Genomic DNA, 27,543 nt, shown 5'->3' on the forward strand with positions numbered 1-27,543 from the left:
ATGAAGCCCTCCGATATGGCGAAAGAAGGAGCGGAGATGACCGAGGAAACTGAGCACATGATAGAAAAGAACGGAGCGAAAGAAAGTGAAAACGTAGTAACCGCAGGAGGAGATGCCAAAGAAATGCGAGCCGTGATATTGGCCGGTTTCGGGGGTCTCAACAAACTCAGGGTAACCAAGAAGCCGATGCCAGAGCCGCAAGAAGGAGAAGTGAAAATTCGCGTCAAAGCATGGTAAATGTTTCATATTGATCACTACTGACAAACTGTTACATTGTTGCGATGATGTAATTGGCTAAAAACAACAACTATTGAATATGAGATAATTGTGGATGCAAGTTGTTGCGGATTCCAGACAGGCGCATGCAGGTAGGTATGATTAATTTCCAAATTAATTTCCAAAATCTATTTTTCAAATGTCCAGCGTGGATTTGGGTAGTAGTCCTCTACATGAGTGGATGCTTTAGCTGTCACTCCTACAAAAATGTGCTCTCACAGGATTTGCTTTTGCCTGTCCTTATGACTTATTAATACAAGCATAATCAAGCCAATGGTAGTTGCCTAGAAATGACGTGAGGAAGGGCAGAAAGCGGTCACAGCTACAGGTCCCCAGACGTGTGGACTAGGAGCCTAGATAGAAGACCTATGGGTTGCCTGGTACTGCAACCTGCCCTGCAAACTGAACAGGAAAAAACAGTGTCTTACCCACCTGTGTCCTGCTCCTGCATTGTATACATTAAAGGAATAAAATACCTGTGATATGATGGGCTTGTCCTTAAGTGACCTCATCATGAGTTTTATTTCTAGCACTAGAAAGTGGCGCTTGCAGAAAGTGTCGTATCTCATCTTAAATCGCTCCTCCTAAATCCTGCAGTTTTGTGTTAGTGCCTTAAGTCTTAAGCTTCTGTTTATTGCAGGGGCTTTGATACATTGGGCCGGTTTCACAGACAAGGCTTAAGATTAATCCTAGACTAAAAAGCATCTTCAATGGACATTTTACATTATGGGCCGGTTTCAGAGACAAGGCTTAAGCCTGGTCCTGGACTAAATCACACTTTCAATGTAAAATCTCCATTGAAGATGTTTTTTAGTCCAGGACTAGGCTTAAGCCTTGTCTGTGAAACCGGCCCTAAAAGTGTGATTTAGTCCAGGACTAGGCTTAAGTCTTGTCTGTGAAACCGGCCCTTGGTGATTTACATCAGTCGATGCTGTGGAGACTGTGCAGTCCTGTGTGCAGGACAGTTTCATTTCTTTGACACTATTGCTATATAGAATGAATGCAGAGAACCTTGAACAATTGATACGTTTTTAGTCCTGAAATAGGGAGAGGCTGTTCACAGATGGATTTGGCATTTTCATATGGTGTGTAGGCCTAATAGTACACTGAACATGGCCTTGGGAATGTTGCCCTTTTTATTGTCTGGAATTCAAGCAAGATTTTGTGTGTGTCTGTCTGTCAAACAGTTTGTGCTGTGACTGATGAGAAATGTATTTCACATAAATAACGGGAGCTTTTCCCCCCCATTTTTTTTTCAACAAATCTTGCAATTGTCAGAAATATCTCTCGCTTGATTGTGAAGAATGATCATTTTAATTATTACAGTGGGTTGAACTTCCTGGACCTTATGGTGCGGCAGGGGAACATTGACAATCCTCCCAAAACCCCTCTTGTCCCGGGATTTGAATGTTCTGGAATAGTGGAGGCGATGGGGGAAAACACAAAGGGATTTGAGGTTAGTGAAATCCAGGGGATTAAATGTTATAGGCATGCTAACACGACCAGCCAATAGTCCTACAGATAGCAGTTTTAATTTGCTGTTACAGACATGTTGACTTTGTACACGCATACTGTAACTGTATTTGATTTGTTCCCAAATGTCACTGTTTTTAATCTACACTGGCCGCAGTGTTATCAAAGTCTTCCACCAACATTTGCTACAGTCTGCCATCTGCCATATTTCTTAGCACATCTGTCCCTGTGAATTATGCCTATTGCCTTATTGTCTGCAAATTCTCTGGATACTGCTAATTGTATCCTGTCTTATTTGTCACTTTTGTCCTGTACTATTGTCACTTTTTAAATGTATTTATCTTGAATTATGCCTATTGCCTTATTGTCTTGTACTTCAATGTCAGGAACCCAAGACTAGAATGTTACTCTCTTACACGTGTGTAATGTGACTGAACAATAAACTTGAACCTGAAAGTGAAACTGTCCCCAGATAGGGGACCGGGTGATGGCCTTTGTGAACTACAATGCCTGGGCAGAGGTGGTGTGCACGCCGTTGGACTTCGTCTATAAGATCCCTGATGAGATGACGTTCCCCGAGGCAGCTGCCTTCTCCATGACATTTGTGGCGGCCTACATGATGCTTTTTGAGGTTGCCAATCTCCGGGAGGGGATGTCAGTGTTGGTTCATTCAGCAGGAGGGGGTGTGGTAAGTCTGCTTCTCAGATGGGAGAGTTGAGTTTCTAGGCTGACAGAACAGGGCACCCCCGGCCCCTACTCTTCCAATGCAGACAACAAGCCTGCTCTTTCCTGCTGACCCTGATTAGAATTGACTGTTTCACAGACTGCCAAGTGCCACCCAGGGAAATGAGCTGAGGTGGTTTTACTTCAGAAAATTCTGTTTGAACGTTGTATTAGATGGATACAAACATCAGGACTCAACCATATTTGAATGCACAACACAGTCAACATTGCATTTTGATATAGTCAACATTGCGATAACATATATGACTTTGGAATATTCTGGGCTGTAAGGTGTTCCATTTGAATCTCGCCTTCTCATTGTGTATGCTGAACGGTTAACCTGTTTTTTAAGAGATTGAATGATCAGGCTGTTTTTAGCACCATTCCCTCTCTCTACAGCCCAGTTTGAATTGCACTCCTAGCTTTAATAATTAAAGAGAACTGGCAAAGTAATTACACTCTTGAGATGCTCCTCAATTTAATAACCTGTTGGAGTTTGACAAGATAATGTCTGCACATATTTCATACTGAACAATATCACTTTTGAATCATGTATGTAATATCCTAGTAAAAAAAGAAAAAGAAAATCAATAACATTTAGTTTGACTTTAAAATGAAAGCACTGTTCATGTCAAGCTGTCGAGGAGTAGAGTACCTTGTAATAATGTTGTGCACATAGACTGACTATGGATTGGCCTTATGCAGAAGCGTAAACACACCTGTTGTCACTTGGCTCCTGGGTCACTTTGCTGTGGTGGTGGGGTGTGTTTCAGGGTCAAGCTGTAGCCCAGCTGTGCTCCACCGTTCCCAATGTCACCGTGTTCGGGACCGCCTCCCCTTCCAAACATGAAGCCATCAAAGACTCCGTCACCCACCTCCTCGACAGAAGCCTGGATTATGTGCAAGAAGTAAAAAAGTAAGGACAGTTTGCTTTTGTCTTATAAACAAAATAAACTATTTATTTTGGAAATGACTGGATTATACCATACACGTTTGGTTGTATAGGTTCAGATAGATTTCACATAATCTCACCCAGCATGGCTGAATATTACTGAGGAATCTGACATCGATGAAGATAATGTGACAACGATAATGTGATAAATGCGGAACGCGCTGAGTACGTACAGCTCGATGGGAATGCAGATGTTACCCGATGCCTTGTGTGGCTGCGGTCCCCATGGCAACACACAGTTCCATCTCCGAGAGAGAGAGAGAGAGAGAGAGAGAGAGAGGGACAGGGAGAGAGAGAGGCAGGGAGAAAGGGAGAGAGAGAGGGGGGAGGGGGGGAGAGAGAGCGAGAGAAAGGGAGAGAGGGGAGAGAGACAGAGAGAGAGAGAAAGGGAGAGAGGAGAGAGGGTAGAGAGAGAGAGAGAGAGACACACACACACAGCGGTGTAGGGGCGGAGTGCCCCAGGCTCTGCCTCTGAAGGCTGCTCAATGTGCAACAGGCGGTCTGCTGGCGACGTGGAACAGCTGGACCAATCCGGGGAGAGCTCTGATATCCAGTCAGATCACAGTGTCAGACTATAGTGATAAGAAAAAAAACTAAAACAATTTGTGATGTTCAAATAGTCTCAAATTCGGAGGACCCACTTGTTGGGGTTGGGCTTTCTTAAGGTTTTGATCAATATGCCATTTAGAAAATATGTCTTTTAGTTGACGCTTTTTGAGAAACAAAAAGACAATTGAGAAAAGAGCCCTCCAGGGATGATTATTGATTGTCTGTTGTCTCTGTGGAATGGTAATAATGTGGTGGAGGTGAGTCATACAGCCAGGGTGCTTGATGCCTATTCACTCTTTTTAGGCCATTTTAATGCTGTGTGTGTGTGTGTGTGTGTGTGTGTGTGTTTGTGTGTGTCCGTGCGTGCGTGTGTGTGATTAAATACATTCTGAATGGATTCAGTACATTTTGTATTAGAAATGCATATATTAAATCCAATCAAAAAATGCGTACATTCAACCAACCCCCTGGGTTCTTTCCTTAAGAACTAAGGAAAGAACTCTCCTAATCCTGGGTTCCCCTTTGGTACTTACTGACTCAGAGAGAGAGAGAGAGAGAGAGAGAGAGAGAGAGAGAGAGAGAGAGCACTGTCTGCCTGCATAATCACAATGGTGGTCAATACAGGACTGTCAGAGGGAGAGGCAGTTTAATACGCCTTTCATCTCTCTTGCCTCCACATTCCTCTCAGGATCAAGAGCAAAGTGAAATTAAATTGGTCTCATGTCGCCCTGTTTTACAATAGGCATCACGAGACCGCCAAGTAGTGCAGGCAGGCAGGAGGCCGGGCCCACCAGGCAGAAAGGAAGGCATTAGGACTCCTTGATGAGAACATGCCTCTCATTCCTTCGCATACTGGTACTTTCTAAGTGAGTCACGCCATGGAAAAAGGCCCTCAGAGAGAGTATGATGACCTGTCTGTCTGACAGGAGAGTAGGAGGACCTGTCTGTCTGAAAGGAGAGTAGGAGGACCTGTCTGTCTGAAAGGAGAGTAGGAGGACCTGTCTGTCTGACAGGAGAGTAGTATGACCTGTCTGTCTGACAGGAGAGTAGGAGGACCTGTCTGTCTGACAGGAGAGTATGATGACCTGTCTGTCTGACAGGAGAGTAGGAGGACCTGTCTGTCTGTCAGGAGAGTATGATGACCTGTCTGTCTGTCAGGAGAGTAGGAGGACCTGTCTGTCTGTCAGGAGAGTATGATGACCTGTCTGTCTGTCAGGAGAGTAGGAGGACCTGTCTGTCTGTCAGGAGAGTAGGAGGACCTGTCTGTCTGAAAGGAGAGTAGGAGGACCTGTCTGTCTGAAAGGAGAGTAGGATGACATGTCTGTCTGACAGGAGAGTAGGAGGACCTGTCTGTCTGACAGGAGAGTATGATGACCTGTCTGTCTGACAGGAGAGTATGATGACCTGTCTGTCTGACAGGAGAGTAGGATGACCTTACTGTCTGTCAGGAGAGTAGGAGGACCTGTCTGTCTGACAGGAGAGTAGGATGACCGTCCGAGCTCCATCCTACGATTCAGAGGAGGCATTTTAAAATACACTCGTTGAACAACCAACCAACTGATTATTTTTATTTTTTTTATTTTTTTTCCCCCAGATTTGATCCCTTTTTCACCCAATTTGCACCCAACCTAGCATCCAATTATCCCCTGCCTATTGCGTAGGATCCGCCGCACGACCCCGTGGCCGGCAGCCCCAGAGGAGATCGCCAGGCAGACTAGCTGACTGGCTCCTCGAGCCCGACACCGTTACTCCAGCACCAGACGGGGGCGGTGTTGCGCGACGGATCCTATAGTCCTATACCCCCCTTTGGGAGCGGCCGCTCAATATGCCGCTCCCTGTGTGCCCCGGCCATATCCGGGTCTGGCGAGACCGGGATTCGATCCCAGTCCCTGGTGGGCAGCTTGCACTAGTGGCTAATGCTTAGACCGCTGCGCCACCGCGGGGCAACCAACTGATTTTTTATCAATTAAAGACATTCCCCCCAAAAATTCCACCCGAAAATAATAATAATTTTTATTCAAGAAAACAAGTAAACGTCAGAGGTAGACAGTGAGAGAGATCGCTGCTGATGCAGCCTGCAAACTGAGGCTGTCTGGAATCAAGCAGTGTGGTTTAGCTGATTCTATTTCCTGTGTGTGCGTGTCTGGTAGGATCTCTCCAGAGGGCGTTGACATCGTGCTGGACTGTCTGTGTGGAGAGAACACTGGGAAAGGCCTGGGTCTGCTGAAACCTCTGGGAACCTACATCCTCTATGGTAGGTCTCCCAATCAGGATGTTGCTTATTGGCTACGTGGTGGTTTGCTGGCTCATTTGACCAACGAGATGAATGACTGACACTTACCTGAGTAAAGCTGCCCTCCTCGTCATATTTAAGACTCACATTACATTGTCCCACCCACATTTTCAATGATTCATACGCCCATGGTTTTGAGTAACATTTAGAATTTCTACGATTTCAATCCATCCAAGGTGCTGACAGGTAACAGTGTAGGTTCCTTCAAACCTCCCCATATATATTTCCCCAGTTTTCAATGATAACACTTCATTTCAACTAACCCATTAGCACAAACTCCTCATTGAATGATTTTAACAATATAGATGATCCCATTACAGGGGAGGCTGGTGGAGGTAGAAATCAGAGGACTCAGGTCTCATTTGAATGCATGCAAAGAATGGGGATCTACGTGTTTCTACCTCCACTATTCTGTCCCATTATCTGCAGCCAGGCAGTAATAACTCACATCTCCTCAATAGTCATTTGGATCTTAATTTACGCGACCTCTACACCCTCATTGGAAAAACACAGGCATGTGCAGCGGCTCAGGGTGAAATTGAGGTTAATTCAAACAGATTCAGACGACATATACCCCACGACACCTACATTTGTTTTTATACCCTCTCAGCTTTCATCCGTATCTGATTTTTTTTTTAATTACAAATGTCTTTCACCGGGTCCCAGGATAATGTAAAATTACAATTCAGCCGTGTCTGACAACCGTTACGTTGTAATACGCAGCCTAGCGTGAATCGATTAATCCCATTACGGTGAACAGAGTGCATTAGTGTGTCACACACGCGCCCAGGCACATCGAAAAGTGCCGATGGTTTCTCCTCCCACCCTAACCCCGCATTCACCCTCATTGGCTCTTTAGTGTTATCCACCAATCACTTCTGCCCGACAGTTTGCACCCCGCTCCTCTATAAGCTTGTTGCCTTTGTTTTTGTGTGTTCAGGCTCTTCAAACATGGTGACCGGGGAAACAAAGAGTTTCTTCAGCTTTGCTAAATCAGTGAGTCAAGAGATGCAATGCAGAGTCTGTCATCAGAGTTGGAATGAACAAGACAGTCTTTCATTAGAATTCTGAAACTATTCTGAAATTGATTTCACGGTCAATGAAACATAAATCAGCTCTCTCTGGGTGAGAAACGTGTCTCTCTGTTTTGCCTCCCCCAGTGGTGGCAGGTGGAGAAGGTGAACCCCATCAAACTCTATGAGGAGAACAAAGTCATCGCTGGCTTCTCGCTCCTCAACCTGCTCTTCAAGCAGGGCAGGTGTGGCCAGGTGAAGACGGTGGTGCAGAAGCTCATCTCCCTCTACAAGCAGAGGAAGATCAAACCCGTGGTGGACTCCCTGTGGGCGCTGGAGGAGGTAAGGAAGCAGGCGAGGAAGACGAGGGAGGGAGACTTCACTCACTGGCTAGCTGGGGATCAGGCAGCAGAAGTCTCTGACAGGTCTTTCACAGTGAATCTGTGTGTGAACGTTCTGATCATCATGCCTCATTCCACGCGGTCACTGCGGAAAACACAGACGACAGGGAGGAGGTAGGGAGGAGGGTGGTATGCAAACATTGTGGACGGAGTGTCATCTGTTGTTTGTCGTCGCTCAGTGCTGTGTTATGAAGAGTTGTCAGCTGTAAGTGGACTCCCTCCCCCCCCCCCCCTCCCCTCCCCTCCCCTCCCCTCCCTCCGCCACCCCCCACTCCCCCAGATGGCAGGTGGGCCGCCAAGTCCTGTTCCATCTTCTGATGTCTGCAGTTCTGTGTCGCTCGCATTCACGCCCACACAGATACCATAGTACCACACACCAATCACTCCTCTCTCCGTCTCTGTCTTTATGCATCAGAGTTCTGTCTCCGTCTTCCTGTGTTTACAGACGTAATGAAGCACATCTTCACCAACTATGTTGATAAAGACATGCAAATGTCACATTTGGGTGTTAACACCTGCTGGTGTTTCTATGTTGGGTTTGCTAGTTGGGTTAGCTCCGAGGTTTAGAGAGTCATTCTGTCCTGCTGTTTTGAGGAAGATGCAGTTGGTGAGGTTTAATTATTCAAAAGGGACTCAAGGGACTTTCAAGAATAGTTCCATCCTTTTTACATGACTAACTAGCCTGCCTGTTCTCTGTTTCACCTCTCTGAGAAATATGATTAGGAAGATCTAAGAAGATTATGTATACATTATGCAAATATCCTTCAAAATCTCTTTGAATTGAGCCAGATTTAGTCCACTCCGCCTCTCGAGTTGAATGTTTTGTGGGGACTTTGTTTCCTCTTTGAAACACACCTATTTTTAAGTTTTAATGAGTCATATATATGTATACGTATTGTATTCTGCCTGTGTAGCCATATTGTGCACCGCTTTTATTTATTTCATCAACTGCGAATTTGTCCTTTTAAAGTCAGTTTGTGATATGAGTGGAGACAGTCAAGGAGAAGCAGCGGGGCGCGTAATTAGTTGTATTACTTTTCTTTCTCACATTTTCTGTCTGAAATTTCTGCCCGCAAACATGTTTTGCATCATTCCAGGTGGGAAGTTGTTCTTTAATTGGCAAATCCTGCAAAGGAGTGGGTGTGGGAGGAAACAGGGAGGCTTGTCTCTGAGCAGTAGGTGGCTATATATCTGATTATATCCGTTTTATTTGGGTGAACAAACATCTTCCACCTAGCTGTGCCCTTTTAACACCAGATTACATGTACTATGTCTGTGAAGAATGGCAGTGAACTTCACTCATCGCCGGGGTGATTGGGTGGCTGTGAATGCAAAATCCCTGCTGAGATTCGCTACAGCACTGCTCTTTGATGTTATTATGTATACATGTTTAATCAGGATATTCAATAACAACCATGTCCTTCACCCAACAAATTCAGTGTGCAATTACATGTACGTGAAATTGAAAAAAGGACAACATTATTCAGAGATCTTGTTCTCCCAGGTCTTTGTTGTCCTCTGTGGTCCTAATTGAGGTAGAGCATTGTGGGAAATGTGACTATCTGACTCCCCACTTCTTTGCACGGTTGTCATGGTTTCAGAAGTTGATTTTCTTTCATCTGCAGCGGAGTGCAGCCTCACGCTAGGGTGGGTGGCACCCTTAAATGATCACAAGGGAAGAGATACAGTATCAAAGTGAGCTATTTGCAGAGAAGGAAGATTTGTGTGATTGTCATTATGTTCAATTCCATTACAGATCATTTACATTTTCTGTCAAAGCTATTTAAAAAAAAAATCAAAATCAAGACTTTTTAGATTAGGAAATACATAGTTACCAAGATATTTGTAGTAAGAAATGAATGTAGGTCACCGGTCAACCCATCTGAAGAAACTGGATAACAACAAAGTAATGACTAGAAAAGACAAACATAATGGATGACAGGATATCACCTCTTTCACTCCAGAATTATTATCCACCATAACCAAATACTATCCACACTGCCATGGCCTCATGCCTGTAGCTGGAGAACAGGGCGATTCTAAAAGGCTCCTCTATCTTAGATCTGTCCATCAGAACCAAATTTTTTTGTCATTTATTGACTTACAGGCTTTCAGAGTGTTGACCAAGGTCTGTATGTCAATAAGTCTTGCTTCTGCAAATACCGCCATTGCCGTCCTGATTGAACTACATGTTAAGCAGGAGCCGTGTCTGTTCTTTATGGAGTGGAGATAAGACAAGTGTTTTTTTTATTTTTATCATAGTTAACCAACTCTAAAAATACTCTCTATCCTTTATGCTCTTGCCTTTATTGTTGTTATGATAAGAACGCAATTTCATCTCATTTAGACTCGAGGGACAGCTTGCGGTTGTACCGCTGCTGACAGTGAAGTCGCTCCCCAGTGTGTTGTGTAGTGCAGTTGTAGAGTTTTGTCAGGCGGATATGACCTGTCTGTGTGGCACTGCGTCAAGAGACACGATGATATATTAAGATCGGTCACCTGAGTGCGTCACCACCGCCACCACTGTGATTACTCCGAGCACTCTCCTCCCCATCTCTCTCCAGATAGCCCTTATCGATGCAGCTCAGGGTGGAACACTGTCGGTCATTGGACATGATTCTACTTCTCTCCACTATTCACCCCCCCCACAAGAGAGCTCTTCAAACACAATATTCTTACTGGAAATGCCCTTTGTGAGAGGGCTTTTATGTATTCTGTTACAACAACATTATATAATTGTTAGTGAGAGAGTCAGGGGATTAGTGCCTGCCCTGCATGCTGCTCCATGCTCATGAGATGTAATAACAAAGCTAACGAAAACCGGCGAGTACACGGTCTGTCTGCGTCACCCGACTGAGACGTCTGCTCCCTCTGCGAACGCACACTTCTGTTCCTGCCTCTCTCTCCGCCGAGAGCCAAACCACTCAGCCCAGCACGGGGAGGCTGCAGCTGGTGCTGCGGAGGAGAGGGACAGGGTGGAAGGAGAGAGATCTCAGAGAGATAGTTACACACGTACAATCTGTTCAGGGTTCAGGGTGCCTATACAGGTATAGAGGAAACATAATATAAAGTGACCTTAAAGGGGAAGTTTACCTGAACTCCATTCATGTACATTCATTCATGGTCAGTCCATAATGATTACCGTCTTGAACTGTCATCATTTCGCATGCGTCTGCGTCATAGCATTAAAAATACGGCAGGGCAAGACGTTTTACACTGTGACCCTCCTCCACTCGAATTCCTCTTTAAAGTATAGTGAACGAACGATAGCGTGTGAGGTAAAGTGAGACAGAAGGTTCTAGGTTCTAATAGTGGTCTTGAGTGTCTTAACATTTCACTGCATTGGCCACGCTAATGCTCTCTGGGGCTATTCATGTTAAATGAGCTCTCCAGGAGAACAAATATAAGATCATGAGGAGGGGTGGGGGGGAGATGAGCTGGCCCTGTCTTCTCTAAGCAATGCAAATGTTATTACCTGTGCGGTGGCCATGCTTTCTGGTCTCCCGTCTCCCCCCCTGGCCTGAGCTGGAGATGGCTATCTGGATGCTTTGTGAAGCTGCATTCATCACAGTCCAGCAGCTCTGGGCCCTGCGGCCGTGTCGTGATTGCCTGTTTATTGCCCTCGACCGTCTGTTCAACAGGGATGATGAGGGAACTCATACACAATTTCCCCCTGACTCCACCATTTCCCATTGACCAGGGGGGGGTATGTGCTTTTTTTTTTCTCTCCACAGCCCTTCAATATACTGTATGTCTCAGATATATTGTTCAAAGCCATGTATCCAACAGGTTTGTACAGTGAATACCAGCAGCATTTGATTCAGTCTTTTATCCATAAGCCCCCCCCCCCCTCCCTTGGATAAAGGGCATGTTGTGTTCCAGGTGTTTTGTTTAGCCTTTGCTTTGAGGACTGTCTTTTAACAATAATATAATAATAATACATTAGACTTATATAGTGCTTTTCTAGACACTCAAAGACGCTTTACAAACTGAAAAGATCGAGTAGTAATAATAAAAAGAAACCAAAAAATTAAGTATAGGGGCCTAATTAAGGTAGTGCTGGGGACAGATGGGAAGGGGAGGGGGAGAGGGTTAACTGGTGAAGGCAAGCTTGAAGAGGTGGGTTTTGAGTGCCTGTTTAAATGTTGGGAGGGTGTTGGCCTGTCTGATGTGGTTTGGGAGGGACGGGGCTGCGGCTGAAAAGGCCCTATCACCCCAGGTCCGGAGCTTGGTCCTGGTGGTCTTGGGGGTGGTTCGGTTGTCAAACTTGAGGCAATGGGAGGGGGTGTGGAGGGGGACGAGGTCGGCAAGGTAGATTGTTGATGGCTTTGTAAGTGGTGAGTAGGATTTTTAATTGGATCCTGTATTTGACAGGGAGCCAGTGTAGATTTTGGAGGACAGGGGTGATGTGGTCACAGCGGCGAGTGGAGGTGGGCAGACGGGCAGCAGAGTTCTGGACTTATTGGAATTTGTTTAGGATGTTATTAGGCAAACTGTAGAGGATGCTGTTGCAGTAGTCGAGTTGGGAAGTTATGAAGGCGTGGATAAGTGTTTCAGCAGCGGAAAAGGACAGGGCTGATGATGAGGATTTCCGATTTATTGCAGTTGAGTTTCAGAAAATTCAGTTGCATCCATGATTTTATGTCGCTGAGACAGGTAGTGAGAGTGGAGTGGGTGTTAGGGGAGATGGTTTGGGAGGAGAGGTAGAGTTGGGTGTCATCGGTATAGCAGTGGAAGCGGAGGACCTGTCCAAGTGGAAGGATGTACAGGATGAAGAGGAGGGGGCCTAGCACTGAACCCTGGGGGACACCGTGGATGACTGGAGCAGTGGAGGATTTACAGTTATTTATTGAGATGTATTGATGTTTGTCTGAGAGATAGGACTTGAACCAGGAGAGGGTGGTGCCGGTTATGCCAATGTGTTGGAGACGGGTGAGGAGGATGGAATGGTTGATGGCGGCGCTGAGGTCGAGGAGGATGAGGATGGTGAGGTGGCCAGAGTCAGCAGAGAGGAGTATGTCGTTGGTGATTTTTAGTAATGCTGTTTCCGTGCTGTGTTTGGAACGGAAGCCAGATTGGAATGGTTCATACAGGTTATTGGAGTCAAGGTGGGATTTGAGTTGGGCAGCAACAACTTTCTCAAGGTACATACTTAATTTTCCCAACCATTCCATGCCCTGAGCATCACAGAGGCAATTCTCTCCTATGCCATGGACCTCGTCCATAGTGCAGATGAAGGGGAGGTATTGGAGGAATGCACAGAGGGAATACAGCCTTAATCTCAGAGCAGAGAAACACAGCTAGCAGCTACCAGCTGTATCCTGCTCTTCACCATGCCCCAGAACCTGAACCATCCCTGTGGCAGAACAAGTCATTTGCAATGTTTATGCTGTGCTTCACACAGAGCAGGAACCGTTTTCCCCCCCCCACTTTGGTCTGTCTGTTGTCTAGTGATGGTCTGTCTGTTGTCTAGTGACGGTCAGTCTGCTGAGAACGTATCGGCCGTGTCCAGGCAGGTATTTATTTACTTGGCTGTTCAAGCCAGCTCCCTCCCTGATGCGTACCTCAGGCCAAGGCCTTGCCGGAGTCAGGCAGTTCTAGACACTGCTGATTTATAACCACCCCCCCTCCACCCCCCCCTCCCCCCTCGGCAGCACTTGTTAAAACTCTGCTCCACCGATGTCATGTGTGTTTTCACCACACCAAGTTCTCAGAAGTCTAGGCTATTACTGACGCAGTTCTTACTCATGATAGACCGTCACTGCTGGCTGTAGAAGACAACCCTGGGCTCAGAAGATTCCGTGGTCTGCTTTTTCCCAGGAAATATTCTCTGGTTCCTTGCATCATGAGACTGCCACAGTTAAAACTATGCCTTGTTGTCTTTGAGCTCCGACATGAGCTTGACCCTTTTTGAGCTTGTCTTGTTATTTACAGATGCCCTTTCAGAGCAGGATTACCGCAATAATCCGTACTTAGTTATGCTTCAATACTGGCTAGAGTTTTCCCCAGGCGAGCTGTGTATCATAGTTGACAGCAGAGAGAGGTATTCTCCATGCAGCACAGCGTTTTAGCTCTGACTTGTTGTTGCCCAGGCCAGTTGACTCCTGCGGTGCGGTTTCATGTCGTTAACTATGCTGCAGTATTAGCTCCACGTGGTCGTATATCACTGCAGCTCGCCTCGCGACCACACCAGCAGCACCCAGGGCTGACATTTCCTCTCTGGCTGAGTCAAGCTTGATACTGTTGCCATGGTAACCTGGCCGCGGTCCTTTTTTTTGGGGGGGGGGGGGGGGGGCGGTAAACATACCAGAGCGCTGGGGGACAGGGAGAGACCTCTCTGGATGGGGCAATGCCTGCCAGGCAGGCAGGACAGTGACCCGGCTGTCTCCCTGGCTGTCTCTCTGTCTCCCTGGCTGTCTCTCTGTCTCCCTGGCTGTCTCTCTGTCTCCCAGGCTGTCTCTCTGTCTCTCTGTCTCTCTGTCTCCCAGGCTGTCTCTCTGTCTCTCTGTCTCTCTGTCTCTCTGTCTCCCAGGCTGTCTCTCTGTCTCCCAGGCTGTCTCTCTGTCTCCCAGGCTGTCTCTCTGTCTCCCAGGCTGTCTCTCTGTCTCTCTGTCTCTCTGTCTCCCAGGCTGTCTCTCTGTCTCCCAGGCTGTCTCTCTGTCTCCCTGGCTGTCTCTCTGTCTCTCTGTCTCCCAGGCTGTCTCTCTGTCTCCCAGGCTGTCTCTCTGTCTCCCAGGCTGTCTCTCTGTCTCTCTGTCTCTCTGTCTCTCTGTCTCCCAGGCTGTCTCTCTGTCTCCCAGGCTGTCTCTCTGTCTCCCTGGCTGTCTCTCTGTCTCTCTGTCTCTCTGTCCCCCTGGCTGTCTCTCTGTCTCTCTGTCTCCCAGGCTGTCTCTCTGTCTCTCTGTCTCCCAGGCTGTCTCTCTGTCTCCCAGGCTGTCTCTCTGTCTCTCTGGCTGTCTCTCTGTCTCTCTGTCTCCCAGGCTGTCTCTCTGTCTCTCTGTCTCCCAGGCTGTCTCTCTGTCTCCCAGGCTGTCTCTCTGTCTCCCAGGCTGTCTCTCTGTCTCTCTGTCTCCCAGGCTGTCTCTCTGTCTCTCTGTCTCCCTGGCTGTCTCTCTGTCTCCCAGGCTGTCTCTCTGTCTCTCTGTCTCTCTGTCTCTCTGTCTCCCAGGCTGTCTCTCTGTCTCTCTGTCTCCCAGGCTGTCTCTCTGTCTCCCTGTCTCTCTGTCTCCCAGGCTGTCTCTCTGTCTCTCTGTCTCCCAGGCTGTCTCTCTGTCTCTCTGTCTCCCAGGCTGTCTCTCTGTCTCTCTGTCTCCCAGGCTGTCTCTCTGTCTCCCAGGCTGTCTCTCTGTCTCTCTGTCTCTCTGTCTCCCAGGCTGTCTCTCTGTCTCTCTGTCTCCCAGGCTGTCTCTCTGTCTCTCTGTCTCCCAGGCTGTCTCTCTGTCTCCCAGGCTGTCTCTCTGTCTCCCAGGCTGTCTCTCTGTCTCCCAGGCTGTCTCTCTGTCTCTCTGTCTCCCTGGCTGTCTCTCTGTCTCCCTGGCTGTCTCTCTGTCTCCCAGGCTGTCTCCCTCTCTCCCAGGCTGTCTCTCTGTCTCCCAGGCTGTCTCTCTGTCTCCCAGGCTGTCTCTGTCTCTCTGTCTCCCAGGCTGTCTCTCTGTCTCCCTGGCTGTCTCTCTGTCTCTCTGTCTCCCAGGCTGTCTCTCTGTCTCTCTGTCTCCCAGGCTGTCTCTCTGTCTCCCTGGCTGTCTCTCTGTCTCCCTGTCTCTCTGTCTCCCTGGCTGTCTCTCTGTCTCCCAGGATGTCTCTCTGTCTCCCAGACTGTCTCTCTGTCTCTCTGTCTCCCAGGCTGTCTCTCTGTCTCCCAGGCTGTCTCTCTGTCTCCCTGTCTCCCAGGCTGTCTCCCTGTCTCCCTGGCTGTCTCTCTGTCTCCCAGGCTGTCTCCCTGTCTCCCAGGCTGTCTCTCTGTCTCTCTGTCTCCCAGGCTGTCTCTCTGTCTCTCTGTCTCCCAGGCTGTCTCTCTGTCTCTCTGTCTCCCAGGCTGTCTCTCTGTCTCTCTGTCTCCCAGGCTGTCTCTCTGTCTCTCTGTCTCCCAGGCTGTCTCCCTGTCTCCCAGGCTGTCTCTCTGTCTCTCTGTCTCCCTGGCTGTCTCTCTGTCTCCCTGGCTGTCTCTCTGTCTCCCAGGTTGTCTCTCTGTCTCCCTGGCTGTCTCCCTGTCTCCCACGCTGTCTCTCTGTCTCTCACGCTGTCTCTCTTTGTGATTTGTTATGGTAGGTTGGTAAGAGTTGAGTTGAACAACATACGTGGCAAGTGCTACTTGTTGTCACTGTAAACCGTAAGTGGCTGGGTCCTCATGTTTCTGCCCTGAATGCGCACCATAGAAAATATTTTCCTCTGCAAAATGAGACTTCCATCACACATTGGGCCGGTTTCACAGACAAGGCTTAAGCCTAATCCTAGACTAAAAAACATCTTCAATGGAGATTTTACATTGAAAGTGTGATTTAGTCCAGGACTAGGCTTAAGCCTTGTCTCTGAAACCGGCCCATTGTGTTCCATTCCCAGTAGACCTTGGGAGCCTGAGAGTTTTTAACTGTAATGATCTAATGTGAGAATGAGAATGAGAACCCATTATAATCTCAGGACAATCTTTCTTCTAATCCATTTCCATTTCCATTTCCTACTTTGTCTACAATATCATGTTTTGCACTATATCACTATTTGCACTTCTAGTTAGATACTAAACTGCATTTTGTTGTCTGGTACTTGTACTCGTTATGACACGTAACGACATTCTCAATGATAATAAAGATGAATCTAATCTAATCTAATGTAAAATCCCTAGAAAAAACAGTTAGACATCTAAAATGCTGCTACGACTGTTGTTGTTTTTTCTTCTTGTTTTTCTTATAAGCACTAGCACTTTTTGGGGTGAAGACTAACATTGGTATCCATAGATGAGTCAGATAAGATTAGATTACATTTTATTAGATTCAACTTTATTGTCATTGCAGATTACAAGTACCAGACAACAAAATGCAGTTTAGCATCTAACCAGAAGTGCAAATAGTGATATAAAACATGATAAATCACACACTGATAGTGATGGCACAGTATGGCAAGTACGGTAGTTTAGAGATATATATATATATATATAGTTATGAGCTATGTACAGTTACGGTAGCTTATGTACAGTATGGTAGATAGAGGTATAAATAGAGGCTATTCATTTCTGTTGCCAAGCACCCTAATTTGATATCGTCATCCCCATGTTGTAAGGTTGTAAGTGGCGATTCAGTATCATGAGACCTCCTCAGCCTGTCAGACGTATAGGCCTATGTGTTTTAATCAGCAGCAGCTCATGTCAGTAGAGTACTGTAGACCTGCTATCTTCTCCATGGCTCTGGTCTCCACAGGAACATTGGCTGGTCCTCTGACTAGCACCACTGCACTGGTGCCAAACTCAATGAAAACCTCCTTTTGTTACTGTGGGACAATGGGCTGAAAAGAACATGGCTACACTGGGCACCATAAACAGAATACCCTCTATTTTACACGTCTCAGGAACACACTTTCACTTTAATTTCTCCCAAGTCAGCATTTAATTACAATTCTGTTTAGCTAACATGGCCGAGAACAAACAGTTCCTAGCAGGACAAAGAAAGAGTGTTTTTTTTTAATGATTACTATGAGTTAAAAAGATGTTCCAGCTCTAATAGCGTTGGGCAGAATAACCTTGATTTAACACAGACCTATTAAGGCGGTAGCTTTGGTTTCCTTTCTGGCTCCATAGCAATTTCGTTTCAAAGATTTCGTAACAAAAAAATACCTTTTCTTGTACCCTGTACACGTGCTCAGTTGAGTTTCAAACATCAGCCACAACCCTTAATGATGATAGGATAGGACTGATACGGTAATCACTCAGACCTAATCACTTTCCACAGTGCTATAACCTCCTTCTCTGTCATTAGAGTCTTTGTGATGCATTATAATAATGCTCGACGCCTGCGACAGCATATCGATCGTCGCTCTGTGGGCGTGGAGGGTGGTACGGGATGCCATGCGGTGGCCTTTTCTTGCTGCAGGAGGATGATCTGTTCATTAAAGAGCTGCCTATGCTGATCGGGGAGGGGTGCTCCCTGCTAAACATTCAGATTAGAGCTGCCTGCTAAAGAATGTCAAGTCATTTATCAAGCCTGGCGATGTGTCTCTGGGTAGGGCCTCTGATCCTCGCAGGCTCGCAGCAGTGCCTGGCACTCACCAGCATGGTACACCGCACCCCCCCAAACTAGCCAAACTCAGGGCTTTTTTTTTTTAATGTAAAAAAAAAAGAAAAGGTTAACTTCCGCAAAATAGTTTTGGGCTGGTCTCAGAGAGAGGAAGGAGTGTTAAGATACCATATGTCTGTGAAGAAAATACATGTTTTTAATGAGAGTTGAATCACATACATGTCAAATGCAGAAATACAGTACATGGTGGTGTAAGGTTTTACATTTTTGAGGTGAATGTATTTTTTTGGGGTGACATTTTCTTCTGTAGCACCCGTCACTATGGAGCAGCGAGCTCTGGAATTGTCAGGAGTTGTTAGGGAAGACTGCCTGTGGATCGTGTTTTTTCTCGTCAGGTTGTCGTGCAGCATGTGAGCTTGTTCTAAAGATAACAAGCTCTGTATCGAGGGGGGAGAGAGAGAGAGCGAGAGAGCAAACGAGAGAACGAGAGAGAGCGATAGAGAGTGATGGAAGAGAGAGAGAGAGAGAGAGAGAGAGAGAGAGAGAGAGAGAGAGAGAGAGAGAGAGAGAGAGAGAGAGAGAGAGAGAGAGAGAGAGAGAGAGAGAGAGAGAGAGAGAGAGAGAGAGAGAGAGAGAGAGAGAGAGAGAGAGAGAGAGAGAGAGAGAAGAGCTGTGCTGCTCCCTTCAGACTTGTCTTGTTCATGGGAACCTTCCTCTCTGTGTTGTTGTCAGTGGTCTTTGGCAAGACATGCAGGGTATTCTCCGGAACCAAAGCCCATGAAGAGCCTCATTAACGGGAAGTGGGGTGGCGAGCCAGGGGCGCGGCCTCCTGGTGCTGCTTGTGTGCGTGGGAGGAGAATTCGACAGGCGGGAGGGGGGGGGCGATGTATTGGTTAGTGTAAACGCTGACCCTGGCAAACCGTCCCGGCTTGGCTGGAGGGTGTATAGGGGGGGGGTGTGTGTCTGGAATGGAATGAAGAGGGGGGGGGGGGGGGGGCGGGTTGCCTAGATACCCATGCTAGTGCATTGGTTGAGAGAGGGCTTGGCCGGCTGACCTGGAGCAGCGAGGTGAAGGGCAAGCCAATCAGGCTGCAGATTAGGGCCTTAGACAGGGCTGGTTGGAAAGGATTCTCAGTGACCGAATCAGGGCAGAGACTCATTACTGGGTCCCAGATATGAACCTCCACCACAATCCACCCCCTGCCGGCTCTCTGACCCTTCAACAATGCCAGACTCAGAGGCTCTCTCTCGCTCTTCTCGCCATCATTGTTGGTTCACAGTCCCTGTCTGACCTAGTTCTGCCGTCAGCAGTGGATTACCTCATTGCATTTTCAATTAAGGAATGTTTCGGAAACAATCGGGTGTCCAGACAAAAGAGGTGCATTTGTTTTAGTCTGTGTTATACAGTAATGAGGTGAGGTTTACGTGGCCTCCACAGTTACCGGGGGTGAGAGATTGAACGTTTCCCCCATCTAATGATTCATTAGATCCAGGTGTGTTTTAATGAGCAGCATTGGAGAGCCGTCGCATGGCCCCTGTTGGTGATTCCTCTCTGCCTTCCATTTCACCAGCACCGTTAGAGAGAGAGACAGTGGGTGTAGAGATGCACACCATTTCACAGTACGCCTGGTGATTGTTCAGACACACACGCACGCACACACACACGCACACTCACACTCACACACTCACACACTCACACACTCACACACTCACACACTCACACACTCACACACTCACACACTCACACACTCACACACTCACACACACACACACACACACACACACACACACACACAGAGACACTGTCAGTTCATATTCATAGTCTGGATTATGTTATTCTGGGTTCATGCATGAGTTATTTTCCTCCACCCTACACAGACCATGAAAGGCCTCAATGCCTAAATCTGCTTTAACAAGGAAACCTTAAGATTAAGGAAGGGGGGGTGGGTGGGTGTAATTGGGTCGGGCTAGCTAGAGTATGGGGATGGATTAACTGTGTGCTAGAGGATACAGAAAGATCCAATCTAACAAAGATTTACAACATTTTCACATTCTCTGTGTGTAATGTTTTGTCGTAAATTGCTGACACACTGTTGTGTCCACAGAAATGGAGGGATCCTGTGAATCATTGCGACGAGGACCTTGCCAGGGCTATTTGGTGATCCCATTTTTCCCACAGCATAATTTATTTACTGACATCATGGTTTATGTATGGGCAGGCGAGGCTGGTGGAGGTAGAAATCGGAGGACTGGGTCTCTTTGTAATGCATGGAATGGAGTGAGGAAGGGTATGAAACACGTGTTTGATACCGTTCCTCATTCCATTCCATGAATTACAATGAGCCCCACCCCTCCGATTTCTACCTCCACCAGCCTCCCTTGAGGTATGGAGAGAGATGCCAGAATACTTGAAATGTGCAGTGACTGGCTACTGTCTGAGAACCGCACAGTTAGTATCTATGCTGCATAAAAGTGTACGACTACATTTCATGTTTTCTATAATCATTCAAATGAAAAGTTAGCGTTTCAACTTCAAACAACAGACTGAATAGTGGCATTTTAAATCTGTTAGCTAAAGCCTGTTGGAATTAGTAACACAATGGATTAAATCCTCTACCACCCATCAGGTTGGAGTGCCTCAAATCCACCACTACTACTGGTGTATGTAGCGGTATGTAACACATATATATATATATATATATATATATATATATATATATATATATATATATATATATATATATATATATATATATATACAGTGGTGGAATTAAGTATTCAACCATTTTTTTGGTCAATTTTATTTTTTTCTATTGCAGAGCCACATGAAATTTAGACCAGACATTGGTATTAACTCAATAAACCTACACAGATAAAGACATTGTAACATTCCAATCCATAAAAAGGCAATGTCCAATCAAGTGGAATGACATAGGAAAAAAAGTATTGAACACAGTAAAAAAAAAATTGAAACCAGCTTATGCCACTAATGAGTATTGTTGAGTTAATACCAATGTTTGGTCTAGATTTCATGTTAATAGCTGCAGTGGAAGTATGTTGAATTAAAAGCATGTTGATTTGCTTTATTTCCCCCACTATATATATATATATATAGGAGGAAGCTGCCTAGTCACTACAAACTCTGTCATAGCATGTATGTTATGTGAGGGATATCTGATCTGTATCACCACCCCAGGGCCTTCTGTATGTCTTCCAGCATGCCTCCTAACTCTGCACTGCAGCACTGACTCTCTGTACTCTCTCTGTACTCTCACTGTACACTCTCTGTACACTCTCTGTACACTCTCTGTACTCTCTCTGTACTCTCTCTGTACTCTCTCTGTACTCTCTCTGTACTCTCTCTGTACACTATTTGTGTTCTCTAATGAGCTGGCAGCAGCAGTCAACAAACACTGCTGCAATTCTAACTGACCGGTGATGAACCAGAGGAAATGACAGATGTTTTTCAGACCCACTGGGAGGGAAAAGACAATGTTTCTGTCTCAGAAACAAAGAGAATGTTTTTTTTACCTGTGCGCAGACAAATATCAGCTTTGAGACGTGTAGGACATGTGCCTCGAGAGATGACGGCCGAGATATTTGTTCGAACTGCTCTCTCAAATTCACAATGATATGTTTTATTCTGCTCGTCTGGCTAGGCTCTGGAAGTAATGCATTCATTCTGCAGCGCTCCTACCCAGCAGCTCTCAGTGAGATGTGTCAGGGCAGACAGCTCTAGTCTAAGACATCCTAGCTCTGTGCAGCAACAGGTGAATAGGCAGGAGGGTGGTTGACAGTCCAGGCATGTCTGCTGTGAGAAGCTGGAACAGTGTGATTGGTGAACACAGAGACTATAAAGGAAAAACTCGTAGTGCGTATTCAATGGAATCTGACTGTCCAATTACACCACATCTGGACAGCCCATATAAGTGGCTTTCGGTGACTGCGGGAGATGATCATTGTTCCATGATCTCATGCTCGTGTGTGATGTTCTGTGAAATGTGTGTTATGAATAGGATTGAGTGGCAGGGTTGATTGTTGCACAATCAACACACACACACACACACACACACACACACATACACACACACACACACATACACACACACACACACACACACACATACACACACACACACACACACACATACACACACACACACACACACACACACACAATGAGGTACATCGGTGCTCTCTGGACCAATATCAGTAAATGTCATGATGGGATCAGAGGCAGATATTGACGTTTCTGTGTCTGGCTGGGGACCCTCATCTACTGGTTCCACTTTTATCACTCCACCAATAGCCAGCCACCAGACCATGACTCCCACAAGGCTATACGCCATTTTATTCAAAGGTGACAGTACAGTGAGTGCATTTAAAATATATATAATATGGTCCCAGCAGGAAGAGAACCCATAATATTAGCGGTGCTAGCGCCACGCTCTACCGACTGAGCCACAGAGGACCACATAGTAGGGTCCAAAACCAAAATTCCGTGACCACTCTCTGGCTAACATGTTTTGATGATTTATTTGACTTCTAGGGACCTTTTATGAAAAATGTAGCCTCCAGGTCCCTCCCAAAAATCCCGTTTTTTTTTGCCAGAGGGCCAAATCCAAAATACCTGTTACCTTTAAGGCAGGTGAATAGGGTAAAAAAAAAATACTAACAGCTATCACTATGAAACTTCCCCAGTTAATCACTTACATTAAGACAATTATTTTTTGTATTACAAGTTTTCTGAAATTGTATGTTTAAATATGCAAATGAGGTGTTACCTAATTAAATATGCGGTAATTTGCATAACATTCAAGAATTTAAATCTGAACATTGGATAAAGCCAGGTTAAAAATTATTGTTTCATCTTGTTGACATATTAGAGTCAAAGGCTTGATTAATTTGTTTGTTAAATTGGATGCCCGTTAGTTGCCACCAGGGTATCAACTATTATGAACGTATAACAAGAGACATAATTATACTTCAAAATAAGCTCTTTAATAGCTGTAACTTGAATAGTTATAACAGAACAATTGAACCACTTTAAACACATGTGATCACTCTGAATCAGAACATTCTGCCTCACTAGATTCTGAATCCTCCTCTCCCTCCTCCTCATCTCCCTCCTCACTCTCATCTTCCTCCTTGTCTTCAGCTGGCCCTGGTGCAGGTAGATTCATTGGGAGAGCAGGTTGTGTGTGGCGGACAGGACGACAGTGACCACCCACCAGCTCCCAGCCATGTCCGAGGGGCGAGGGGTGGTGCTTCAGGGAGGGGTGGCGCACTAGATATGCCAAGTAGTTGGCACGGAGACAGTGTTGGCGTTCTGCATCTGGAGGGAGACGGATGAAGTCCAAGAGTTGTTTTTCATTCTCTTCCACTTCTCGGCACGGGCCTCAGCCATGGTGCTGCTCTTTTTGTGGCCATAGATTACATCTTGTGTGAACTGGAAGAGCTCCTCTACCACCTCCTCCTCAAGGTGAAGGCTATCTCCACACCGTGAGAGTTGCCGTCTTGCCACAGGGCTCTTAGCCACCTTGTCATACACCGACAATTTCCTTGTTCCATAGAAGCCTGAGTTGGCATCACAGCCTGTAATACAATGTAGCTGCACAATACAGTCTGCCATCTCCTCAGTCACTAGGCCACGGCATACAATTATCTCCTGCTTTCTCCTGCTTTTTGATATAGAGCATACCTGGCAACTGCTGTGAGATGGCCGCTGCTGCGACATAGGCATCGGTGTCAGCTGCATCTATGACAACAGGGCCACTGTAGCCTGACTCACGCAGAACTGCATAAGCAGAGAAGAGGATGGTCTGCCTCAGACTGGTCAAAGATGTAGTTCTGCATTGGTTGTTGTGTTGACAAGTTGGTGCGATGAGAGCCAACAGAGTAAACAATATCTGCATCTACAGTCTGTGCAAGGTCGGTCAGGTAGCTGCATATTAGTTGTTGCAGCCGCACCTTGTTGCTGACGCTACACAGCAGCGTTTTGAACACTCTGGCAGAGGGGAAGGGGTCGCCCAATTTCATGTAGGTGTTGGGGACATGTGCCTTACCCTGTACCCGCTCGTCATCTTTCGTTGAGTATGCTCCATCGTACGGGTCATTCACACAGATGATACGGTCAGCATCACCATGGCGGGCAAGGATGATGGATGACACCTTGTGGACGTTGTCCGACCACTTGTATGGGGTGTCATCTTGTGTCATCTTGTGTCTGTCGATCTTCTGCTGATCCTCCAAATCATGCCCATGTCGACGAGAGCGATGTAAGGTCCTTTCAGAACTACAGATTGGAGAGAGAGCTTCTGGATGAGCTTGCTCTTCTGCGTCTTCCTGTATATGCCATTGGAGTTGAATAAGTCTCCTCGACAACACAGTGTTCCAACAACTCTGGGAGATTCACAAGTTAACTGACCTCAACCAGGTCGATCACTGCCTTGAGAGCATCCTGCTCCATCTCAGCAGAACCTTGGGTTCCTCCCCGGGTTTCTTCGTGCATGGCCCCTTGGCAAATGTCAAGCGTTTGCTCAATGGGACGCATGCATGGAGGGAGGTATTCTTACTGAACACTCTGTCTCGTAAAATGCTGGTCAACTTCTCCTTTCCTGCAGCACGGGCTGAGTTGAAGTCAGCAATGAGCTCATCAGAGGCAGGCATGGCTGACTGTAGGGTGCGGAGGGTGGGTGAGGCCGGGTCGAACGGGAAGGAGTCAAACTCATGCATGCATGCGACCAGGTCCTGCACACACTGCTCATCCTCTCGCATCCGTGGCCACATTGCATGTGCTTCTTCTTGGCTTCTTTTCGGTTGACCAGCGCGTTGTGAGCCGCCCGGATCTGGGTCACATTGTTCATATTTCTGGAGTGCACTAGCAGCTGCTTCTCATTCTAGAGGATGGAGAGCCAGCCAGACTTTATTTTTCTGCCCTTGTTCATTGTACACTCATGTCCCCGGCCATGTAGGACTAGGGGTTGCCTGTGATGGACTGAGTGAAATCAGTCCGAAGGAAGGCGACCTGATCAGCAAGGAGAGCTAGTCAGCATTGCCCAGAAGTCAGGCAGCGACCTCCCATACCTATTGTTATCGTACGCTACCATTATTAATTATTAATCAAGCCTTTGACTCTAATATGTCAACAAGATGAAACAAGAATTTTTAACCTGGCTTTATCCAATGTTCAGATTTAAGTTCTTGAATGTTATGCAAATTACCGCATATTTAATTAGGCAACGCCTCATTTGCATATTTAAACATACAATTTCAGGAAACTTGTAATACAAAAAATAATTGTCTTAATGTAAGTGATTAACTGGGGAAGTTTCATAGTGAAGGCTATTAGTTAATTTTGTTACCCTATTCACCTGCCTTAAAGGTTACAGGTATTTTGGATTTGGCCCTCTGGCAAAAAAAAACTGGATTTTTGGGAGGGACCTGGAGGCTACATTTTTCATAAAAGGTCCCTAGAAGTCAAATAAATCATCAAAACATGTTAGCCAGAGAGTGGTCACGGATTTTTGGTTTTGGACCCTACTAACAACACACACATACAAATTGTTACGAATTACGCATTTGCAGTCCTGTAAAATGGTATGATTGTCATTGCTGTGTTGGCTGTGCGCATGGCTCAGAATTTTGACTGAGCGATACACTGAGAGAAAAAAAACGATGTTTGTTTGTGTCAGATTCACTGTCCATGAAGTTTGACCTCTTACTTCCAACCAGCTGAGTGAACTGAGGCAGCAACACTTCAAAACATGACCTTCAGCGGTGCGAGTAGCAAGTATTTCACACAGGAGATAACACTGTGAATGGTGGAAACGCTACAGGACTTGTACGTGTGAATGTACATCGTCGCAGGACCTGAGGAGTATTGTTTAGGTGAATGATCAGCACCGTTGTGGAAGCACTTTTGAAACACCAATCAGCTGGAGCTGTTGATTGCATTTTGAACACTTGACATGCCTTGTTGGCTGGAAGGTAATCATGTTTAATCAGCACAGTGAATGCTGAGAGAAAAGATCACGACCAAAAATGCTTTCTAGATTAGAGGCCTCCTGTGATGAAGTCTGCTAGTCAGAGTTTTCGACAAATACGAACCCTTTCCAGACGGATTGCACTGTCCCAATTCAGACACGTACTTCACTCTGGCTCCCTGATTCATCCTGTGCCTGCTTTGACACTATCGCCCCCTAATGTGCAGTATATGGAAGTACATGCACTCAGGAGACAAGCAACAGAGACCTGATGAAATGATCAGTGTTTGACTAGATTGAAAAGTGCGATTCATAAGCAGCTTATATGTCATTGTGGATGTTTGATGTGACAGCGAGAGAGTCGGCTGACTGACTCATCCTACTGGTATGTCTGATCCCACAGGTAAAAGAGGCCATGCAGAGGATCCACGACCGAGGCAACATAGGAAAGCTTATCCTGGACGTGGAGAAGTCTCCCACTCCCTTGGTAAGTGCAGCGGCGATAAAATACTGTATGTTCTCGACATCGGCAAGACATTGATTGGTCTAAAATCGGGCATAGCAACAGGGTAAAAAGCATAGGAGAGGAAGGAATGCGTTAAAATGGCACGGTGACACACCGCGTGTGACTCATGTGGTTGATGAGCCATTGTGCCATTGGGCGAAGGCTTAACGTTCCCTAGGTAAGACAGAGCCCCATAACAATAAACAGGATACCAGCGGCACAACACTGGTTTCCATGGTGACTCCTTCACATCAGACCGTCCTGCGTTCGAGGGAAGGAAACAAAGGCCAGAGCAGGAGGAGCCGATATGTTGTTGACATCACCTTCATATCGGGATGTTTTATTTGTTTGACGGTTAGTTTATCGAGTGTGACAATAGGGCTGTCTTCTCTAGATCTGCACTCGGAGTTGCCTTCAATGCATGACTTGTGCTGTATGAATAAAGTTTGATTGATTGATTGATTGCTTGATAGATGGCCAGTGACAGCACAGAGACCAGCGAGGCGGGGGAGGAGGAGGAAGAACACGAAGGGGACAACGACAACAAGGAGCGCATGCCCTTCATCCAGTAGGCCCAGGCAGCACGCTGCACCTCACCCAGCCTGGGCGGGGGGGGACCGGAGGGGGGGGCCCCATCACAGACTAGTCCAGGACCACAACTACGCACCGTAAACTCAAACTGTTGTACAGTGTGTGTGTGTGTGTGTGTGTGTGTGTGTGTGTGTGTGTGTGTGTGCGTGCGCGTGCGTGTGCGTATGTGTGTGCGTATGTGTGGTGTGTGCGTGTGTGTGTCTGTTGTTGTTTATCGTCTCAGTCATTGGATTTGTAGGATGTTTGAATATATGAAGAAAAAAACAAAAAAAACTATGGTTATCAAATTTATCAATCAACTCTAAAGTGCCATTCTCAATGCAGTATTATATGATGAGTTTTGTATTGCTGATCAAAACGATGTTACGAGTTGCTTCAACTCATCTGCAGCCTCCTGCTTGGTCATTGTTTCCTGTGGCAGCCCCCCAACAAGGGAGAAAAGTAAGAATGAACAGAATAGGTGTATGAACGAGTGTGTGATTGAATGGATATTAGGGAAAGTAAAGAGAGATTGAGTGATTGTGAAAGAGTACAGGAAGTGACTGAGAGAGGGAATAGG

The 27,543-nt window shown here is 46.4% G+C and overlaps 1 protein-coding gene across 1 annotated transcript; it reads left to right on the top strand.

The window, feature by feature from the left end:
* Positions 1–26,965, top strand: vat1l (vesicle amine transport 1-like; the record flags this gene model as incomplete). Its single annotated transcript, XM_080550606.1, has 9 exons — positions 1–233; positions 1,603–1,736; positions 2,226–2,437; positions 3,246–3,388; positions 6,124–6,227; positions 7,207–7,262; positions 7,427–7,621; positions 26,292–26,375; positions 26,867–26,965. The coding sequence occupies 9 exons, from the start codon at positions 1–3 to the stop codon at positions 26,963–26,965; spliced, it is 1,260 nt and encodes a 419-aa protein (XP_080406732.1).
* Positions 26,966–27,543: the final 578 nt, after the last annotated feature.

Source organism: Nansenia antarctica (genome assembly GCF_963989245.1).
Source record: "Nansenia antarctica genome assembly, chromosome: 1".
Lineage (NCBI taxonomy): Eukaryota > Metazoa > Chordata > Actinopteri > Argentiniformes > Microstomatidae > Nansenia > Nansenia antarctica.